This window comes from Chiloscyllium plagiosum, unplaced genomic scaffold, assembly GCF_037043375.1.
Source record: "Chiloscyllium plagiosum isolate Xiang-an unplaced genomic scaffold, Cpla_swu_hap1 HiC_scaffold_27, whole genome shotgun sequence".
Taxonomy (NCBI): Eukaryota; Metazoa; Chordata; class Chondrichthyes; order Orectolobiformes; family Hemiscylliidae; genus Chiloscyllium; species Chiloscyllium plagiosum.
In genome coordinates, this window is record NW_028270165.1 from 83,681,807 (window position 1) to 83,704,229 (window position 22,423).

The 22,423-nt window shown below is 45.0% G+C and overlaps 1 protein-coding gene across 6 annotated transcripts in view; it reads right to left on the reverse strand.

Moving 5' to 3' along the window:
- The window catches only part of LOC148144764 (sulfhydryl oxidase 1-like), a 177,525-nt gene that overhangs the window by 116,568 nt on the left and 38,534 nt on the right, over positions 1 to 22,423 (reverse strand). For 3 of the 6 annotated variants that reach the window (XR_015751596.1, XR_015751595.1, XM_087975069.1), the window contains 2 exons: positions 18,063 to 18,273; positions 10,742 to 12,766 (listed from right to left, as the gene is read on the reverse strand). The exons of the other annotated variants lie outside the window; for them this stretch is intronic. Coding sequence is in view for 1 of the 3 variants with exons in the window: in XM_087975069.1 (XP_087831195.1) it covers positions 12,761 to 12,766; positions 18,063 to 18,273 (217 nt within the window). In the remaining 2 variants the exon portion in view is untranslated. Of the gene's footprint in view, positions 1 to 10,741; positions 12,767 to 18,062; positions 18,274 to 22,423 lie in introns of those variants that run through there. 6 annotated transcript variants of the gene reach the window in all.

The following is a 22,423-nucleotide window of genomic DNA, read 5'->3' on the forward strand; positions in this document are numbered from 1 at the left end:
AAAAGAGGCGTGAAAGCTTCAGCAGAAGTCCAGCAAAGCTGAGGACAGACCGACATCTTACTCTGTGGGAACAGGGAGATCAGAGGACAGAGAAATCAGGACCTGAAACCCAAGCTGACACCAGACTACTGTGTGCTCAGTGCTTTGGTGAGCAGTGCCAACCCTCTGCCTTTACCTCACTTCCCATCTGACGACACCTCAATATCCAGGATCCAATCCTTGCCATCCTGAAGCCATGTCTCTGTAAGGAGTCTCAGACCATAATTATTCACTTACAATGTGTGCAGTTAATTCATTCACTTTTGTTACAATGCAGCACACATTCAGACTCACCATGTATTATTTCAATTTTTGTGACATTAGTATTCAGTCTTGATTGCTGATACATTTCCTTTCCTTGTCCCTTTCTATTGTTCTCTGATGTTCATTTTCCACATCATTGCTCACCAGCCATGATTTGGATTGGCCATGCTAAATTGGCCACACAGTGTCCAGGGATGTGCAGGTTAGGTGGGTTAGTCATGGGAAATGCAGGGTTATAGTTTCATAGTAATAGAAGCAGGAATAGGCCATTTGGCCCTTCCACCCTGCTCCACCATTCATTAAGATCATGGCTGATCTATCCATTGTCTGTGCTCCTCCTCCCTGCATTGTCCCAACTACCCTTAATTCCCAGACGCAACAGAGACACTCAGTCTTGCAGATGTACTGATACCTGATAAACAACTTCTTTCCTTCCATGGGAATATCCTTCTCTTAGCAAGGACCTATTGCACACTTATCAGCTACTAACCAACATCGTCCAGACACTACGTCACTGGGCAAATTGACTTAGTTGCTCAATATCCTACAATTAACAGTTTGCTAATTGTTAAATGACTGTAACCTATATAATCACATAACTCTCTGTTTCTCGTCGGAGTGACTTGTGACTATTAGGTCGACTTGGCTCTCCCCGTGAGCTCCCGAATAAACAGTCAATAACTCAAGGTTTGTGTGTCATGATTACTTATCCAATACTTATTGGACTACTACGAACAAGTCACCCACAGCATAATCCATTTCCATCCCCAACATGGATCAAGACGCCATCCTTTTTTGCCAGACAAGTGAATGTATCAAGTTCAGGAAACAAAGCCTGTCAAACATTAACAGGCACAGATCTAGACCAACCTTTTCCAGAGTCTGTCCCTTCACCTCGATTGACTTTCTTTTTCCCTCAGCTCCTACAAACCAACAGCTGAACCCAAGAATGAGAAAAGAAATGGGAAAGGGGCGAGAAAAGAGAGTGCGGTACTCCCAGATGTTAAACAGGGAAAGGAAGATGCAGTATGTACTGAAACTGAATCTTCATTCAGCGAGAGAAGAGCTTCAAAAGCTCATGGTCGAACTTCCGCATTCAGCCAATGGCGGGGGTTTTAATTGGCAGGAGGACCAGACTCCTTCCGGTCCTCCTGGGATTCCCAAAGGTTGGTCGCACCGTCCATCAGAACGACGAAAGGCGGGGCCCCATTCCGATCTCACACATGCGCACCATGAACATTGCTCACAGCCGATAGAGGAGTATCTGGGTCGCATGGGATTGTGGGTAGGACATCAGCCATGAAAGAGATAAAATCAAGAGTCCCATATGCCTTATTAACCATCCTTTTTCATGTGTTCATGACGTACACGCCAGGAGCCAATCTTTAATCGATTTTCAATTGATACACTGAGTGAAACACTACAGGTGTTTAAGTCGAAACTCTATTTCCAATTCAGTGTCAGTATATCGCTCTTTGACCATCCTCAAATAATGACCAAATCAAAGCCCGACGTCTGTTCTACCTGAACGTTGATTTTTGTTTTAGTTTGCAGATTCCAACCTTTTATTAAAAGTTATTCATGGTACATGAGCATTGCTGGCTGGCCAGCATTTAGTTCCGCTTGAAAAGGTAATGGTGACCTGCCTTCTTCAACTGCTGTGGTCCACACGCTGTACGGTGACACATAATGTCCTTACGGAGGGTATTCCAGGATTCAGACCCAGCAACACTGGAGGAACAGCAATATATTTCCAAGTCAAGATGGTGAGTGGCTTGGAGGGGTACTTGCAAGAAGTTGTGTTCCCAAGTATCTTTAGCTTGATCCTTCTAGACGGAAGCGGTTGTTGGTTTGCAAGGTATTTTCTAAGGATCTTTGGTGAATTTCTGTGTTGTGTCTTGTAGATCATATGCACTCCTGCTTCTGAACAGTCAGGCAGAGGGAATGGATGTATGTGGAGATGGTGCCAATCAAGCAGGCGACTTTGTCCTGGATGGTATCAAGCTTTTTGAATGTTTTTGAAGCTGCACCCATCCAAGCTGGTGGGAGAGTAGTCCATTACACAGTTGACTTATGCCTTGTAGAAGATGGGCAGGGTTTGGGCAGTTTCTTGCCACAATATTCCTGACCTGTTGTCTGCTCTTGTTGCCATTGTGTCTGTTGTTAGTCTAGTTGAGTTTCTGACCAATGGTAAACCCCAAGGATGTTGATAGTGGGGTGTTTAGTGACAGTAACACTGTTGAATATCATGGGGCAGTGGTCAGATTATCTCTTTTGGGGATGAGTCGTTGTTTGGCATTGGCGTGGCATTCATGTTACTTGCCACGCATCAGCCCATTGGATATTGTTAAGATCTTGTTGCATTTCAAACTGAATTGCTTCAGTTTGTGAGGAGTTGTGAACATTGTGCTATTATTGGTGAATATCACCACCTCTGACCTTATGATGGAAGAAGGTCATTGATGAAGATGGTTGAGCCTAAGACACTACCCTATGAATTCCTGCAGAGACGGTCCTGGAACTGAGATGACTGACCTCCAACAACCACAGCCATCTCTCTATGTGCCAGGTATACCTTAACAATTAAGATACACAACAATTATTTTAAAACAAATTGAAGGAATACATACGAGACACCCCTCTTCTGGGAGACGCCAGTGCAAGTTTTTCTGTTCCAGAAACAATCTGATAAATGTTGACTGTCATCAACTTCTTTGATCTTGGGCAGCCACAGCTCCCCCGTCCATTCCCCCCATCACCAACAGCTCCCACTGTCTATTCTCCCCCGCCATCCACAGCGCCCTTTGTCCATTTTTTCCATTCCCAGCTTCTTGTCCATTCTCCCTCTATACTTCAAACAGCCTGACCATTCTCTCTCACGTAACCCTTTGCAACCCTGTCATTTCATTCCTCACCCTCTGCCTTCTGACCAGTCCTTCTGCACACCCTCTGCCCCATCTATTCTCTCTCCACCCCACCCGCTGCCCCCATCTATTCTCTCTCACCACACCCTCTGTCCCATTTCTATTCTTCCAGGCCTCCACCATCTCCTCTCTATCCATTCTCTCTCTCTCCCTCCCCCCACCATCTGCCACCCCCGCCCATTCTTTCTCCCCTGTTGTGGGGAAAAAACACCAGGCTCGGATTCAGAATTGAGGTTCAATTACAGAGTTTATTGCACGAGGAAATACCGGGGCACCGGGGAGAGAAAGACACCAACAGCAGTGTCAGCTGCGAGACTTCTCTCGACCTGGAGAACACGTCAAGAAACTTTTATACATCTTGTGATACAATCGGTCAGGGATGGGAATATTGTCTTTGTAACATGATTTGTTTATGGTAATCATTATAGAATCGTTGATAGTTTCGGTACAGTCTTTGTCAGTTCAGGCACAGCCTTTGTTAATTTCCGCACAGTCGTTGTCAGTTTCAGTGCAGACATTGTCCATTTCAATGTCTGCGTGGAAATCCATTGTTGTAGTAATGGGCGCTAATTGCTCTTCCTGAGAAGAAGGATTCCTGCAGCCCTGGCTATTAGCATTTGATATTAAGTCTGTATCAAGCTGTTAGCACTTCTATAATGGGTGTTGGCTGGAGCCAGACACTTCGGCGGGCAGTGTTCATTACTCATGTGTATTCTCTCCCCCACCCGCCTTAAACTAATCAACTGGGTTGTGAGTCCATTGTGCTGGCATTCTGGTGACCCCAGGCAGTGTCTGTATCAGCTCTGCTGTTTCTCTCCATATTGTGATCCAGCGGCCATCTTGTGTGTCAAGTTGGCTAACTGACGATTAAGTGATCATCTTGTGTATCTGTGTGCATAGTATCACCCTGCCCTGTGCCATCTCCCACTTCTCCGCCACGCCCTCTCTCTCCCCCGCCCAATCTCTCTGTCAACCCCACTTATTCTCTCTCTCTGTTCCCCCCCCCCCACAGTTTCTCTCTATCCCCTCCATTTTCTCCCTCTCTGTCCCCCATCCATTCTGTCTCTTTTCTCCCCAGCCCCCACCACACCCGTCCTTTCTCATGCCTCGAACCAGCTTTGACTGCTGTATCAAGCCCTTCAAAGGACACACACACACACTGAGAAAGTGGATGGTGATGACCCTACCTGGGAGTCGGGAAGGGTGAGAAATGGAGAAAGTGAGGACTGCAGATGCTGGAGATCAGAGCTGAAAATGTGTTGCTGGAAAAGCGCAGCAGGTCAGGCAGCATCCAAGGAACAGGAGAATCGACGTTTCGGGCATAAGCCCTTCTTCAGGAATTCTCCTGTTCCTTGGATGCTGATCTTCAAAATTGAGAATACCTAAAATGATATCTTCAGAAACATCGTTAAAGTCAGAAAGCACATTCAAGTTTTTCAAAGAGCTGCTGAAATCTTTCTGAAACTTTCACTGAAATAAGCGCAGTCAGGCCACAGCTCAGGAGAGGCTGGGAGGTGTGAATGGGCGAAAGTGAGGACTGCAGGTGCTGGAGATTAGAGTGTGCTGGAAAAGCACAGCAGGTCAGGCAGCATTTAAGGCTTTTGTCTGAAACGTCGATTTTACTGCTCCCTTGGATGCTGCCTGACCTGCTGTGCATTTCCAGCACCACTCTGATCTTGACTGTAAGGGGTGAATGGCCTAATGAAGTTGTTCCAACTATCTAGAAATAGCGTCACAGAGCACAGAAACATGCCCTTCGGTCTATGCCTACCAGATATCCTGAATTAATCTAGTCACCCATTTGCCAGTATTTGGCCCCTTATCCCTCTGAATCTGTCCTATTCATATCCCCATGCAGATGCATTTTAAATATTATCATACGTACTAGCCTCCACCAATTTCTTTGGCTGACACGCACCACCGTCTGTGCAAAAAGGTTACCCCTCAGAAACCTTTCCCCTCTCACCCTAAACCCGTGCCCTCCAGTTCTGGACTCGCCTCCCCAACGTGGTGAAAAGACATACAAAAGTTGAGCATCCAGACAGAATGCAAAAGCAATGAAGTGTCGAACCACAGCAAAAAAACAAATTGTGCCTCTACCCCTTATTTACCCATTGGCATTTGGACTCTTAAAATCTGACGGGAACACCAGAATCCCCAGTGAGCATACTGCGCATGTTATCCGGTGTCAGCAACGCAGTGCGCATGCCCACCGGTGTCAGCAAAACACTGGCCATGCTCATCGCGTTCCGCAAAAAAAGGCCCGCGACCTTCCTTTGATGGGCCCGTCGGGAACCCTGGAGGACCGGAAGGAGACTGGTCCTCCTGCCAATCAGAGCCACCCCATTGTCTGAATGCGGAAGTTGGACCATGAGTTTCTGAAGCTGCAACTCCTGCTCCTCTCTTTCTGAATCAACATTGAGCTTCACCCAGACTGCAGATTCCTTCTTCAGTCTAAGATCTGTGAGTACAGCACTCTCTTTTCTCGCCCTCTTTTCCGTTTCGTTTTCATTCTGGGATTCAATTGTTGATTTGCAGCAACTGAAAGGAAAGAGAGTGAACCCAGGGAAGGGACAGACTCTGGAAACGTGGTCGAGGTCTGTGTCTCAATTGGCAAAATAGACAGGCAGGAGGCTGGAAGGACACAGCAAACCAGGAAGCATCAGGAAGTGGAGAAGTTGATGTTTCGGGTGTAACTCTTCTTCAGGACTGGGGATGGGTGCTGGGGCAGTGAGCTAAAGTGGGGATAAGTGAAGACAGGGAGAGGGTACGGCCTGATGAGTCAATGGGTGGAAGAAATCAGGTTAGTGAAAGGGAAAAGTGGAAATGAGGGGCACGGGGCTGAGAAGGGAGTCGGGGGATGGAAAGGGAGGTTATTTGAAATTGGAGAACTTGATGTTGAGTCCTACAGGCTGTAGGCTGCCTGGGCAGAAGATGGGGTGTTGTTTCCCCAATTTACGGTTTGGTTCGTTGTGGCAATAGAGGAAGCCTAAGATGTTCTTGTCAGAAAGGGAGTGGGAAGGGGAATTAAAATGAGTGGTGACTGGGAGGTCTGGTCAGCCTAGAGAAGACCACAATTTACAAACACGTGATAAATGCAGTATCTCAATGTGAAGTTATAGCCATTGCTGTGAAAAAAAAAGCAGAAAGGAGATGTATTGTTTAAATGGTGATATATTGGGATGTGGAGCAAGTGAGAACTGCAGATGCTGGAGATTAGAGTCAAGGTGTGGGGCTGGAAAAAGGTAGTAGGTCAGGTAGCATCCGAGGATCAGGAAAGTGGACATTTCGTTCCAAGCATTTCATCAGGAATGATGTGTGGATGTGCAAAGGGGCCTCAACATCCTTCTACACCAGTCACTGCCAGTTGTCAGACAGGTGCAGGTGAAGAGCTTTTCCCTGAAATGTCGATTTTTTTTTTCCTGTTCCTCAGATGCTGCCTGACCGGCTGTGCTTTTTCAGCATCACTCTAATCTCGACTCTGATTTCCAGCATCTATAGTCCTCACTTTTGCCTGGACAGGTGCAGCAAGCAATCAGCAAGGCAAAGGGTATATTAACAAGAGGAATTGAGTTCAGAAGTGGGGATGTCTTCCTGTGTTAGGGGGTCATTGAACATTATTCAAGGCTGAGTTCATCTGATTTTTGAACACCAAAGAAATGGATGTTTCTGGGGGAAGGCAAGTAAATGATTTAACACCAGTATAGAACAGTTACAGAGTCAGACACCAACAGAACCAGACCCTTTAGTCAAACTAATCTAAGGCGGACTATATTCACAAACTAAACTAATTCCACCTACCTGTGATTGGTGCATATTCCTCCGAACCTTTCCTATTCATATCCTTATCCAAATGTCTTTTAAATGTTGTTACTCAACCTGCATCCACATTCATTCCACATACAAACCACTCTGTGTAAAAAGAAAAGTGCCCCCCCTGCCTTTTTAAAATCCTTTGTCCTCGCACCTTCAAGTTTGCTGCTTAATCTTGAAACCCCCACCTTAGGGAAAGGATACCAGCGGTCACCTCATCTCTGCCCCTCGTGATTTTATAAACCTCTGTCAGGTCACCTCTAAACCTCCTGTGATCCAGTGAACAAGTCCCAACCTATTCATCTCGATGGTTGTGAATCTGCCGATAATCTGTTGAATGTTGGTGCAGGCTTGAAAGACCAAACAGCCTACTCCTGCTTCCAATGCACTCTGTGTGTCCAGGACAGCAAGAGAACATAAGGCATCGGAGCAGAAATTGGACCATTCAAGGTTTGCTCTGCCATTCAATCATGGCTGATAGGTTCCTCAGCCACATTCTCCCACTTCATCTCCGTAACCCTCCATCACCTTGAGACTCAAGAACGTCTCCATCTCAATCTTAAATATCCTCGGTGACCTGGCCTGCACAGCCTTCTGTGGCAGTGAATTCCATAGATTCACCACTCTCTGGCTGAAGAAGTTTCTCCTTATCTCCATTCTGAAAGGTCTTCCCTTTACTCTAAGACTGTGCCCACTGGTTCTAATCCCTTCAACCAATGGAAACACCTTTCCAAATTCCACTCTGTCCAGGCTGTTCAGTATTCCTTGTTTCAATTAGGTCTCCACCCTGAGTGTGGGCCTGTTAATTAGCATGAAGCAGACCCTTCAGGATGAGGTCCAGCAGGGATTAGGTTCAGCAAACTGAGAATGGAGAGAGAGTGTGTGGGTGGAGATTTTCAACTTCAAAGGAATAAGAGAGGAAACAGAGTTCAGTATGAATGAGAATTGATCAGGTGAGCTGATGGGCCAAGAAGTGGCAGTTTAGTTTAAGAGGTGTGTAGTTTGCATTTTGGTCAAGCAATCCAGGTAGGACTGACACCGTTAAGGGGGATGTTGCAGAACAAAGAGACCTTGGAGTGCAAGTTCATAGTTCCTTGAAAGTGGAGTCACCGGTAGACAGGATAGTGAAGAAGGTGTTTGGTATGCTTTCCTTTATTGGTCAGAGCAGAGAGTACAGGAATTGGGGGGGTCATGTTGCAGCTGTGTAGGTCCACATTTGGAAGACTGCATTCATTTCTGGTCTCCCTGTTATAGAAAAGATGTTGTGAAACTTTGAAAGGGGTTCGAAAAGATTTTTAAGGCTCCTGTCAGTGTTGGAGGGTTCGAGCTACAGGGAGAGACTCAAATGGCTGGGGATATTTTCCCTAGAGCACTGGAGGCTGAAGGGTGACCTTATAGACGTTCGTAAGGGGCATGGATATACCCAAGTTACTTTTGCCAAAGTAGAAAGGTCCAAAACTGGAAAGTATATGTTTGAGGTGAGGGAGAATTTTAAAAGGCATTTGGATGGGTACATGAAAAGGAAGGGTTTTGAGGGATATGAGCCACATGCAGGCAAATTGGATTAGGTTGATTTAGGATATCTGTTTGGCCGGACAAGTTGGACCAACTGGGCTGTTTCCGTGCTGTATCACTCTAATCTTTGGTGAAAGCAGAAGTGTGATTGTGAAGGCTGGAGTTTCAGAGCAGCCTTCAAAGATGTTTTGCCCTTAATGGGAACAGAAGAAGTTACAATGAAATCTTGCATTTGTGAGACAGCAACTGAATGAGTGAGTACATCCAGGATTTTGGTGGAAAGTGGGAATTCATTGCACTGTGGGGATGAAGCTCTACCTATTGATTAATTCATGCTGGTGAATGAAACCAGGCCTCAAGATTCGGAGTACTAAATTTAGGACAGAGATGAGGAGGAACTGCTTTTCCTGGAGAGTAGTGAATCTTTGGAATTCTCTCCCCAAAGAAGCAATGGAGGCAGCTTCATTAAGTATATTCAAGACACAGTTGGATGGGTTTTTGCAATGGTAGGGGAATTAAGGGTAGTTGGGACAATGCAGGGAGGAGGAGCTAAGACAATGGATAAATCAGCCATGATCTTAATGAATGGCGGAGCGGCTGGATGGGCTAAATGGCCTACTCCTGCTTCTATTACTCCGAAACTATAACCCTGCATTTCCTATGGCTAACCCACCTAACATGCACGTCCCTGGACATTATGGCTAATCCTAATCAAGGCCAGTGAGTAATGTAGTGATGTGGAAAATGAACATCAGAGAACAATTGAAAGGGACAAGAAGAGTAAATGTACCAGCAATCAAAACTAGATTCTAAAGATCACAAAAATTGAAACTAAAAATGGTGTGTCTGAATGTGTGTGCATTGTAACAAAAGTGAATGAATTGACTACATACATTGAAGTGAATAATTGCAATCTGACACTCCTACAGAGACATGGCTTCAGGGTGACAAGGATTGGATCCTGAATATTGAGGGTATCCTCAAATGGGAAGTTAGGTAAAGGTGGAGGGTTGGCACTGCTAATCAAAGCACTGATCACAGGGTAGTCTGGTGTCAGCTCAGATTTCAGGTCCTGATTTCTCTGTCCTCTGTTGATCTCCCTGTTCCCTTCTACACCTTCTGGAACAATAAAACATTCAATCAATCAAGCCCCAACCCACAATCTCCCAGCCTGTCAACATCCAGGCACAGTGTAGTCACAGCAGGGAATCACACAAGGAAAATGAAACCAAATTTGAAATAAATAGGTGCTTGTGTTTAATGTTTGTTCATTAGCAAGTAAACCAGAAATAGAGCTCTCCCAGGATTCTTGTACTGCCCTATTTGAGGAATTCTCTTCCCCCTTATATCTAACTATTAGTACCCAGCTATGATTTACAACAATACTTACACCAACAGAAGTAAGGCATGTGTTCTCAAATAGGTAGAGACATACAGGATGGAAATAGACATTTTTCTCTCTCATGACCCCACCGCACCGCACCGCACTACACTTCACTTGCAGAGCTGGTCTAAAATGTCACTTTTTGTTATAAAACTTTAAGTTCTCTTGAGAAGGTGCCTTACAGGTAGTTCTGGGATTTGCATGTTAATGATGCCTGCAACCCAATCAAAAAGATGAAAGACTGAACAATCCAGGTTTGTTCAACATGTCATTTCACTGTCATGTTTTTCCATAAATTCTATGTCTTATGACCTTATTCTCGACAACCACCTAATGAAGGAGCAGCGCTCCAAATGCTAGTGCTTCCAAACAAACCTGTTAGTCTCCAACCTGGTGTTGTGATTTTTAACTTTATCTATTTTAGGGGGGGATTTGCAATACAAAATTATCCATAGTGTGTAGGGATGTGCAGGTTAGGATGGATTGGCAGTTCTAAATTATCCATAGTGCCCAGGGATGTGCAGGTTAGGTGCATTAGTCTGGAGCGTTAATATTGTTAGAAACAAGTTTAATAAAATTTAGACGAGACCACCAAAACTGGAAACAAGACAATTTATTCTACAATCTTGCAAGAAAGGACATCAAATGCAGAAGCAAATGAGCAAATTAGAACTTAGGTTAATGTACAGTTATACCCTTTGAGCTGAGTGAGGGCATCTCTCCAGACTCCTAATTACCCAATCTCTCTTACTGTACCAGACCACTGCCCAGCTGCGCTCCACCCTTATTACTTCCCCCTTCCCCAGGTTGGCAACCTTCCTTTCTGTAAATGCTGACACATACATTTATTTTGTCAAGATCAGGTTTAACATTTTGTATCAATTCTGCTGGTACATTCCATCCTCGGACATTTCATTAACTTGTATCGTTTTGTACAGCTCAAACATTTCGGTTATCTCAGCTTTTTGCTGAAAGCATAACTTTACAAAAAGAACTTTTTGTTATAGTAATTACACACCAAAGTTAGCATTTAATTAACCACAATTATACACTGAAAAGTCCCTAAATACCTGCAGGGTTAATAGTTCTCTTGCTGTACCCCTTTTCTGTATGCTTTTTCTATATGTGCAAAAACATACTTTACCCATTTCTAACAATTCCCCCATTTCTGTTCTTAACCATTTGTTGTTTTTGCAATCTTATTTTCTGCCCTCTTTTCACCCTATGGTGTCGAGGTTCACAATCTAGTCATTTCTGACCTTCTAAGTTTGTACCATTATTGGTTGTTGTCCTCCCAAAGACATTACCAGCTTAGTCATTATCCATTTTAACACATTAAACCCTATCAGTAAACCTACAATTATTAGTAGCACATAAATGCCTAAATTCACTAACCGTTTTCCCACCCAGTCAATCTCCAGTTACCCCATCCCCATCCCCATCCTTCATCTTTTCGGAATTCATTTTCAATTTCTCTTATATTGCTTATCTTTTTCTTTACTATTTCTGCCTTATCTTCCACTATGGAAGAGGTGTCTGGGATGAAGGTGCAGCATTCTTGACCAATCAGAGCACAAGTTCCCCCTTTTTCGGCCAAAAGATAGTCTAAAGCCATTCAATTCTGTAAAGCTGTCAGTCTTGTGGCAATCATTTCTGTGGTTATGGCTGATATTTGGGATTGAGTTTCTCCCATCGCGCCGGTGGTATCATTAATTAAATTTTCAAGGGCAGCTGCTATTTCTGTATTTCCACCTCTGCCCTTGTAGTGCCGTAGTTTGGGAGTAGTGTCCACAGTAGACGGTCTCCTTCTGAGACCTCTCTGGTCTTGCGTCTTATCCCCCCTTCCTTTCTCAGGTTGGGCTCATGCTTTTCTATTCGGAGGTGAGGGACTACATAAGCGAGGTAACAGCAGCCACTCCAACCTTTTTGGTTTTGGGGAAGTGTTTCGTCAACTTCATAACATGACACATTTGATCACACGAACATACTTTTCCCCGGGAATAAATGGATAGGCCTTCAGACCGCATACCCAATATGTTCCGTTTAATATTTGGGGAGTGGTCGTGGCAGTGGCTTGACTGGTGTGGACACAAGATGATTTTCCTAGTTGGAAAGGTGCAGCATCATTCTGATTACAGAAACAGGTGGTATTTACTGCTCCTTTCGGTGGGGAAATTCTAAGACTATCAATAGCGCCCTGATTTTTCGGTGCTGGCCTTGGGAACCATCCCGCAAAGTTATATTTGCTCCTTTCAGATCTCCACTTTGTATTATTTGAACCCACATCAAAGTATTGTACATCGTACACTTTTTTTAGTGAGCAATATTACTGAGGGGGGATTCCAGATTTGCCATGGTGTGGGACCTCTGCACAGACCCAACAGTCGGCAAGTCCCTCTTGTTTAGCATAATTCTGGCACAGCGTAGTGAAGTGATTTTTCGCATTTCCTTGAATAGTTAGTACTACTAACATTACAATACTATACCAGTATCTACCCATCTCTGAACCCTGCCTATAAGCAAACGTTAGAAGAGTCTTTTGTCTCCGTTCATTCTTTCTTCCTTAACTTTCAGAGGGTTGTCTGTAGGATGAGCATGTCACTCCGCCTTTGGGGCGTTCACAGGACCTTTAACGCGAGTGTGATGACTCCACCCTTTCTCAGCAGTCCGAATAGCAGTTTCACTAGTCAGGAGGGTTAGGAATGGTCCCTCCCAGCTCGGGTGCAGTTTGGTATCTTTCCAGGTCATGATCAGGACCCAATCACCCGGTTATATTCGATGTACTGCAAACTCGAGTGGCGGTGTCTGTACCGACAGGCCTTTATTCCTAAGAATAGACAAAGAAGAGCCGAGCGCCACAAGATAGTTCATTAAAAACTTATCATTGAACCCTGACCAGCCGTTAGGCAGTCTTTCAGCCTCGATAATGCTTCCCTCTATCCCGTCTACTACAGTATATTCATTGTGCTTTTTACCCTCAATCATCCGGGAGGACCCGTCGATAAACAACCGAGCCCTCACATGCAACGGTACGTCTCTTAAGTTCATTCGCACTTTAGTCTGATATTCAGTAATATCAAAGCTGTCATGTTCTGGATTGACAGGGGCCACCCCCCTCTCTCCGCCACAGAAATGCAGCTGGATTCAAGCAACTGTCTGTGACTAACACAAGGTCATCCTGTTCTACTAGGATTGTCTCATATTTCAAGATCCTAGAGTCTGTGAGCCATTGTCCTGCATTCTGATTTAAGAATTCTTTGCCTTTTACTCCAGAAACCTTGAGACCTTTGTTAGTTAATTTAACACCGCTCGGTCTAAAGCTTAGGGATGATTGTGCTGCTCCCGTATCCACTAAAAACACTGTTTCCTCTCCTTCAGGTCCCACCTTTAAATTTATCAAGGGTTCCCGGTGGGTCACAGGAGGAGGGAACCCCTGACTCCCCTAATCTTCATCGAAAATCATCAATGATACCGCTTCTCTTTGTCGTCCGAACCTTGGACATTGTCTTTTAAAATGTCCTGTTTTTCCGCAGTAATAACATTCTGCCAGTTGCTTCCTTCCCCTACCATCTGCTCTCTGTCTCTCTTGTCCTCCTCTGTTCTCTGATTCTAACTTTCTCGTCGTAATTTCTTCAACTGCTACAACCATTATTTTAGCTTTTTGTTTTTGTTTCTCCACTTCCCTTCTCACACACACTTTCTGTGCCTCATATAACAGATCTTCTATCTGTTTTTCACTCCAGCCTTCTAATTTCTGTAATTTCTTTTGTATGTCCGGCCATGATTTAGTTACAAATTTGACCTTTAAAAGTCCCTGTGCTACCGGATCATCGGGATTCATTCCCGAATATTTTCTACAGGCTTCTTTTAATCCCTGTAAAAAGGCTGATGGGGCTTCCTCCTTTTCCTGTCTTACTTCAAAAGCTTCAAAAGAATTCTGAGATTTAGGTGCTGCTTCTTTAATACCCAAAATGACCATTTCTCGAAAGTCCCTCATTTTTCCTCTATCGTGTTCATCCATACCCTTCCAACGGAGGTCCACATTGGGGAATTTGGTTTTGGCTGGTATCACTCCCTCACCCACCGGATCTCTCTTTTCCATTCCCTCAGAGCAGCTCTTCTAATCATGCCCCTTTCTTCTCCTGACCGTACCTGATGTGGGGTGCTGACTACTAAGGCTCCCCTAAAGGTAAGTTTCCAACTCTCCTCTACCAATAAGGCTATTGCTCCCACTGCCTGCACACACTCTGGCCAGTAATGTAGCTTTCCATTCTTTAATTAACAATGAATTAATGCAGTCATGTTTTAAATTAACCATGAATCAATATGACAGGTCACTGAGAATGTATGAAGGAATCCTGCCAATTAATATTGATTCAGGCTAACACAATTGAATTATTATAAATATTAATTATTAATTATATATATTATATAATTCAGGATGGAAACACAACCAAGTGATTAATACATTTTTAAAACTGTAATCGCGCAATTCTGTTTGTTTACCAGTCACTTGTGACTTCTCATTCTGTTTCTGTAATTGTTTTGCTCAAGCACATTCATTTTTAAGAACCTCAACAGATTCCATAGCACCTTTTGCAGTTAATTCGATCCCCAGTTTGGTGGCAATATCTCGTCATGAACGCAAAACTGATTCTTCATGCCTCTCATCACAAAACTGTTGCCATAATCCAATTAACTTTTGTTTTCGTTCCCACTCCCTTGGGCTTAAAATTTAAGGATGACCTTGCAGCCCCCGTCTCGACTAGGAAAACTACGTCCTCTTTGTAAGGTCCCACCTTTAAATTTATCAAGGGTTCCTGGCGGGTCCCCGGGGGCAGGAATTCCTAACACCCCTATTTTTCATCAAGGTTCATCAACGACACTGCCTTTACTTCCTTTTTCGGCTCTGGACACTCTCTCTTAAAGTGACCTGTCTTTCCACAGTAATAACATCCCGCCTGTGGGGATTTCCACTTTGATCCTTGATCCTTGTTCCTGTCTACCAGACCCCTTAACATCTCCTCCCCGATCCTTTCTCCTCACTTTATTTTCAACATGCTGCCCGCCACCATTCCGGTTTCCTTATCCTTTTAGTTTTCTCCTTTTCTTTATTACCTCATTAACTGTGGCTGTCATTATTTTTGCCTTCTGTTTCTGCTTCTCATGTTACGTTGCCAGATTAATTACTGAGCCGATTTAACCAACTGAACAGCTTTAGGGCCACCTCATGGCCATTCCTCATCACCCAATGTTTTGTTTAGACCTTGATTCTTTTCAAGAAATATTGCAATTTTTCTTGCTCCCTGTAATCTCAAATACAGTTTATCAATTGATGCTTGCTTTTCTTTAAAGCCTGTTCCTAACTATACATTTTGGAATCTTACTTGTAAATATATATTTATATATTATAAATTCACTTATTCAGTGTTTAATGTTCAAAATGCAAAATGCACACAGTTCCCAACTCTGAAATCCACCACAATCACCCGGTTCCAGTCCCCTGATTCAAATCCAAAACTAGTCCTCCCAAGTAGTCCTGATCAGTCATTGCTCAATTACAATGCTATAGGTCGTGAAATAACCAGAGCTGCCTTAAAAGGATTTGTCTATTCAAGTTAAAACTTCAACTGTCCTCCATAAATCGCTTTTAGGTAAGGATAAAAGAGATTAGTTAGAAACTGATAGTAAAGCAGTTATGACCTGTAAAAAGAACAGTTTATTTCATAATCTTGCAAAATCCTTAACCTTAAAAGAAATCATGTTAAAATTTCCATAATAGAAATCAGATTCAAAACAATTCCGGATCTCAAGCTCCAGGGAACATTCAATCACCAACAAACAAATGTGCATTCACACTGAATCACAAAGGGATAAACTTTCTACTAGCTGTACAGCTCTTTTCTCACTCACTCTCTCTCTCACACTCTCACACACACACTCTCACTCTCACACACACACTCTCACTCTCACACACACACTCTCACTCACACACACACTCACACACACTCACACACACTCACACACACTCACTCACTCACTCACTCACTCACTCACTCACTCACTCACTCACTCACTCACTCTCACACACACTCACACACACTCACACACACTCACACACACTCACACACACTCACACACTCACACACACTCACACACACACACTCACTCACACTCACTCACACTCACTCACACTCACTCACACTCACTCACACTCACTCACACACACTCACTCACTCACTCACTCACTCACTCACTCACTCACTCACACACTCACACACACTCACACACACTCACACTCACTCACACACACTCACACTCACTCACACACACTCACACTCACTCACACTCACACACACTCACACACACTCACACTCACTCACACACACTCACTCACACACACTCACTCACACACTCACTCTCACTCTCACACTCACTCTCACACTCACTCTCACTCTCACACTCACTCTCACACTCACTCTCACTCTCACTCTCACTCTCACTCTCACTCTCACTCTCTCACACACACACTCACACACACTCACACACACTCACTCACTCACTCACTCACTCACTCACTCACTCACTCACACACTCACACTCACTCACTCACACACTCACACACACTCACACACACTCACACACACTCACACACACTCACACACACTCACACACACTCACACACACTCACTCTCACTCTCACTCTCACTCTCACACTCACTCTCACACTCACACTCACTCTCACACTCACTCTCACTCTCACTCTCACTCTCACTCTCACTCTCTCACACACACACACACACACACACACACACACACACACACACACACACACACACACACACACTCTCACTCTCACTCTCACTCTCACACACTCACTCTCACTCTCACTCTCACACTCACACACTCACTCTCACACACACACTCACACAGACACTTTTTGAGTTTCCCGCAACGACTCCTCTAGCTTTTGAATATTTTTTCTGGACGTCTGGCCATAAGTTAGTTACGAAGTGCACCCTCAGAAGCCCTTCAGCTACTAGCCCTTCTGACACGAAGCATAATCTGATTCCTCTTGACTTTAAGGCTGTTTTTCATTGACATTTTATCATTTTTTTTTATCCTTTCCTCGCGTCCAGGATTGTACTTCCAATCTCTTAACATTTGTCGTAAAGGACTGTCCATTGGAATGTGGTCCTCGGACGTCCCTCTCATGTCCCCTTCGACACTTAAACAACTATTCTTGTTTCCCATTTTAATACTCGGCCGTTTCTTTATGTAATTTAGTTAACCTTACTGAGGTCCGGTGGTCACCTTCTTCCACACCCATTTCAGGGTCCTAACCTTCGCGTGGGGGATTTTCCCTCTTAACAACCGGTCGAAGGCTGGGTGATCGAATCAGGTAGACACCTTACTCATCAGATTAATCTAGCCAATTAAACACTTTATTTTAAAAGTTGCCAATTTCCCATACTTCTCGTACGTCCCGTACTTCTCGTACATCCTCGACCACCAAGGCAATACTTAAAGATCCCTTTTCTTACCTTGGTCTGTGCACAAGAGTTACCTGGTCGAATCCGCGCGCCCTTATCCCGCGGCAATACCTGGCAACCACTACCGTTGACTATCCCGGTCGCTTACCGACTGAACTTCCCGCCGCGTGTTTGTGCACCCTGTCCCGCAGCAATTCCCCGGATATATCTACCTGGCAACAGTGACAACTGCTACCTACCCTGGTTGATCGGGTTTGCCTAACCCGGTCGCTCAGAACCGCAGTTCCCTGGACATATCCAACTGGCAGCAATTACCGCTGCCAGCCACCCGGATACATCCACCTGGCAACGGTAACAACTGCTACCTAACCTGGTTGATTGGGTTCGCCTAACCCGGTCGCCCAGAACCCCGGTTCCCTGGATACCCAGATATATCTGACTGGCAACAACTGCCGCTGCCGGCCACCCGGATATATCCACCTGGCAACAGTACCAACGGCCATCCACCCTGGCTGACCAGGTTCGCCTATTCCAGTCACCAGCACTCCGGTTCCCCGGATATATCCGACTGGCAGCAACTACTGCTGCCTACCCCGGTCGCCCAGATAAATCTTTTAAGACCTTTCTTACCCGGGTCTTGTGCACAGAAGAGTCACCCGACCGAACCTGCCACGTCTGCCCGTCTTGTTTCCAGGGTCTCTCAGTCCAGATCACGCTCTCCCAAAGCCGCCGCGGCAACAAGGGGAAACTAGAGATCCCGAAATCAGCGAGGTGCATCTTTTTCGTTTCTCCAAGAATGCCGAGCGACCGGAGCTTGGGATCCCAGAACGAGCCCCCAAATCTGTTAGAAACAAGATTCAATAAAATTTAGACGAGACCACCAAAACTGGAAACAAGACAATTTATTGCGAACTTGCAAGTAAGGGCTTCAATTGCATAAGCAAATGGGCAAATTAGAACTCAGGTTAGTGTACAGTTATACCCTTTGAGCTGAGTGAGGTCATCTCTCCAGACTCCTAATTACCCAATCTCTCTTACTGTACCAGACCACTGCCCAGCTGCTCTCCACCCTTATTACTTGCCCCTTCCCCAGGTTGGCAACCTTCCTCTTTAAGTGCTGACACACATTTATTTTGTCGACAGTACATCAAGATCTGGTTTAACATTTTGTATCAATTCTGCTGGTACATTCCATCCTCGGACATTTCATTGACTTGTATCGTTTTGTGTACTTTAAGCATTTTGATTATCTCAGCTTTTTGCTGAAAGCATAATTTTTTTAAAAATAACTTTTTGTGATAATAATTACACACCAAAGTTAGTGTTTAATTAACCACAATTATACACTGAAAAGTAAAGATACTCTTCCCTAAATACCTGCAGGGTTAATAGTTCTCTTGCTGTACCCTTTTCTGTATGCTTTTTCTATATCTGCAAAAACAACACTTTACCCCATTTCTAACAGACTATCATTAACTTCACAAGGGAACGGCTGTGAGTGTTATCACTTGGTGTCCTGTTCACACAGATTCACTGATGCTGAGGTAAACGTTCTTAATTGCCTCACAGCATCCTGTTATCACTTGGTGAGCCCAGGTGTCCCTATCTTTAAGTTCTCTCCTCTTTCTGAGCCTTCCGGCCTGTTTATTTTCTAGTGCAGTAAATGTATTCAATAATTCAGCATTACATTTTAGTCTGAATGTTTAAAGACAAGTTTTAAGGCTATAGACTTTCTCACCCAGATGTCCACACCCTATTCCTCCCTTTGATTGCACCGCGATCACTGAAAGAGAAGGCTAGTCCAAACGAATGCCCTTCAAGGTGGTCCAGCCATCAACATCCTGCAGAGCGGCACCACCATCTTCGCAGCTCATCTGGTCATATTTATCATCGCCTTCGACACGTGTGGGTGAGCCATCGGATCGCAAAAGGAGCATCTTCTGGGGCAAATCTATATCACTAAGGGACCTCATAAGCCTAGCAATTAAACACCTAACAATACCAATACTGACAAACAGACATAGCTAAATTGATAAGCCAATTGTACCATGAGCCCGATCTGCAGTTTCCCCAACTAGTCCCTTCAGTCATTCTGTCAAGGAATGCCTGGATCTCTGCTTGTATCTTAGTAATATTGCCAGTGAGATTGGGAATGCCCATAGTGCATTTATCTTGGACAATGGTGCAGACCTCACCCTCCTGGGGGAGTACATAGTCTAAGGCATACCAATTCTGTACAGAGTAAAGACACAGGTCTGATAATCCCAGTTTACTCGGTTTCAGAGCCTCTTTAGTCTTATTTCCTCGAAAGGTCAGGCCTTCAAAGAGGGAGTTGCGGTTCTGTTGACTTGTCACCCCTGCCGATCCTTCCAACCCCAGGGTACTCTGGATTCCCCAGCCTATCGGGTGTCCTGTATTGTCACCCAGTCCCTTGGGATCCTTCCAGTTGGAGCAAGGTTGGCTGAGACCGACCGCTGCATCCTCCTCAGATGGAGGTTCCATCGACTTGTCCACTGGCTAGGACAAGGTACTGTTGTGGGAACAAGGGCTCCGATAGTGACCTTATGAGGGACATCTTTGCCATCCAGGACCAGGAAATTGGTAGCTTTATCTTAGCTGAAGAAATAATAGTCTGGTTTGGTGTATATTAGGGAGAGTTTGTCAAAATAGGTTACTGAAATGTTACAGCAGGGGGTCTGGTCAGGTCAGGTCTACAGGAGTAAAGGGTCGACGTTTTGCAAGAGGAGTTGCTTGAGCGCTGTAAAAAATGGGCCAAGTGACTCGAGCACTCGCACTGTATGGGAGACAATGGTCCTCAGAATGCTGTTCCCATTGGGCTCTCCCTTAGCTCTATTGTACATGGTCTTGGTGACAGTATCAGGTTCTGAAAAGAGAAAAGGCCTATAAATGCGCAAGGGAAGGGTTCCGTTCCAGGTCCATGTGCCACATAAGGCTGCTGTACCCCGGCCAGTGTTACACCAGCTGTTTGTATACACAGACCCGAGGTATTGGAAAGTGATATTTCTCTTCGCAGGGTCGGCAGTCGGAAGTCTGACGAATAGAATGGAATCGGGGACTGGGGACGGGGCAAGTAAGTCATCTCCCGATAGAGAGGAGTAACATATTACTGCCTCTGGGGTGAAGAGCGTTCTGTGGGCCTGTATAAATAAGTTGTTTGTGGATTGAGGAGTTTCCCCTATCAGGCTTCTCTTTTCTCGAGTCGGCCCGTCCTGCAAAATGGGATGGTGTACCTCGGCGTCCTTAAAATATTTACCATAATAACGGGGTTGATCATTTTTATCCTCACTAGGCTTGTATCTGCAGGTAAAATCAAAAAAACATGGTAACGACATGATAACTCCCACTGATTTCTACTGTCCAGATGGACCATCTGGTCTTTCTGATGTAAGAGTCCATTGCAATAATCAATCTTCATCACGTTCCACACGTCAAAAGCGTCTGGTCCGGTGCACTGGACGACATCTCCTCAGCATCGGTGGTGGATAATCTCTGATCATTCCTGGTCGCATCCATACTTAGTGGCTTTCCCCATCAGGACGTTATACGTGATCAGAAAGGTGAGGAGATAAGCGATCCCCCACATGTCCCTCCTCTTAGTTCAAGTATCTGTAATAAGATTAACATTAGAACAACAACAGCAAAATTCAAAACCCATCTACAATGGTGCAGTTGGACCCAAGCTGAGTGCCCAGTGACTGTGACCGCCGTAGGGGTGTGAAGTAAAACCTGGAAGGGGCCATCCCAACAAGGTTGGAGACCTTTGCCAGTCCAGTTCTTGACGAGCACGAATGAACCAGGCTCTACCCGTGACGAGGCTGAAAGGGAGGGTACATCGCTGTAGGCCGCACGCTCCTGGGAGTAAAAGGCACGCATAACACTAGTTAGAGCAAGAACATAACTAATCATTGCTTCAGTCATGTGGTGGAAGTGGACTGAGAAGGGAGTTGAATCGTTCCAAGGGGTACGGAGGCGGTGACCAGAGAGACTCTCAGCTGGAGGCAGTCGTGTCTTGCCTGGAGACATGGATTGCAATTGGAATAAGGCCACAGGGATTAGCATAACCAGGAGAGGCCACACTCTGCCACTAATTTGGCAAGTTTAGTCTTGAGTCTGGTTAAAACATTCAACAAGGTCGGCCGCCTGAGGATGATAAGCACCATGCAGTTGCTGACAAATGCAAAGCTGGGAACAGAGTTCTCCGTTAATATTACCTACAAAGTGTGGTCCATTGTCCGAGTTAATGCACGCAGGTATACTGAAGCAGGGAATTATTTCCTTAAACAAAATCTTCACCACAGTCTCAGCAGTAGCGTTAGGAGGAGGGTAGGCTTCAATCCACTTCGAAAAGACATCAGCAATAAGCAAAACACCTTTATAGCAACTCAACTCATTTCTACAACTCAATGAAGTCCAGTTGAAGTGACTCCAAGGGACCCTCCAGCAAGGGAGTTCTCGTAGAGATACTTGAACTAAGAGGTGGGGGATCGCCTACCCATGGACCTGTTTGATCACGTACAACATCCTGATCGGGAAAGCCACTGACTGAGTATCGATGCGATCTGGAATGATCTGAGATTATCCTGGTGTCATTTGGTGCACCAGATCAGACGCTTTCAACATGGAGTCGCTTGAGCGATGGCATGAGCTGCCAGAGGAAGTGGTGGGTGCTGATACGATGACAAGTTAAAAGGCTCCTGGATGGGCATATGAATATGAAGGGTTCAGTTGGGTCAGGGCCAAGTGATGGCAAATGCGACTGGAGTCATAGAGATGTACAGCACAGAAACAGACCCTTCGGTCCAACCCGTCCTTGCTGACAAGATAGCCAACCCAATTTAGTCCCAGCTGCCAGGACCCAGCCCATATTGCGGCCAAGTGATGGCAAACGTGACTAGATTAATTTAGGATATCTGGGCAGGTTGGGCCAAAGGGTCACTTTCTGTGCTGTGTGATTCTAATTGTCTTCAGTG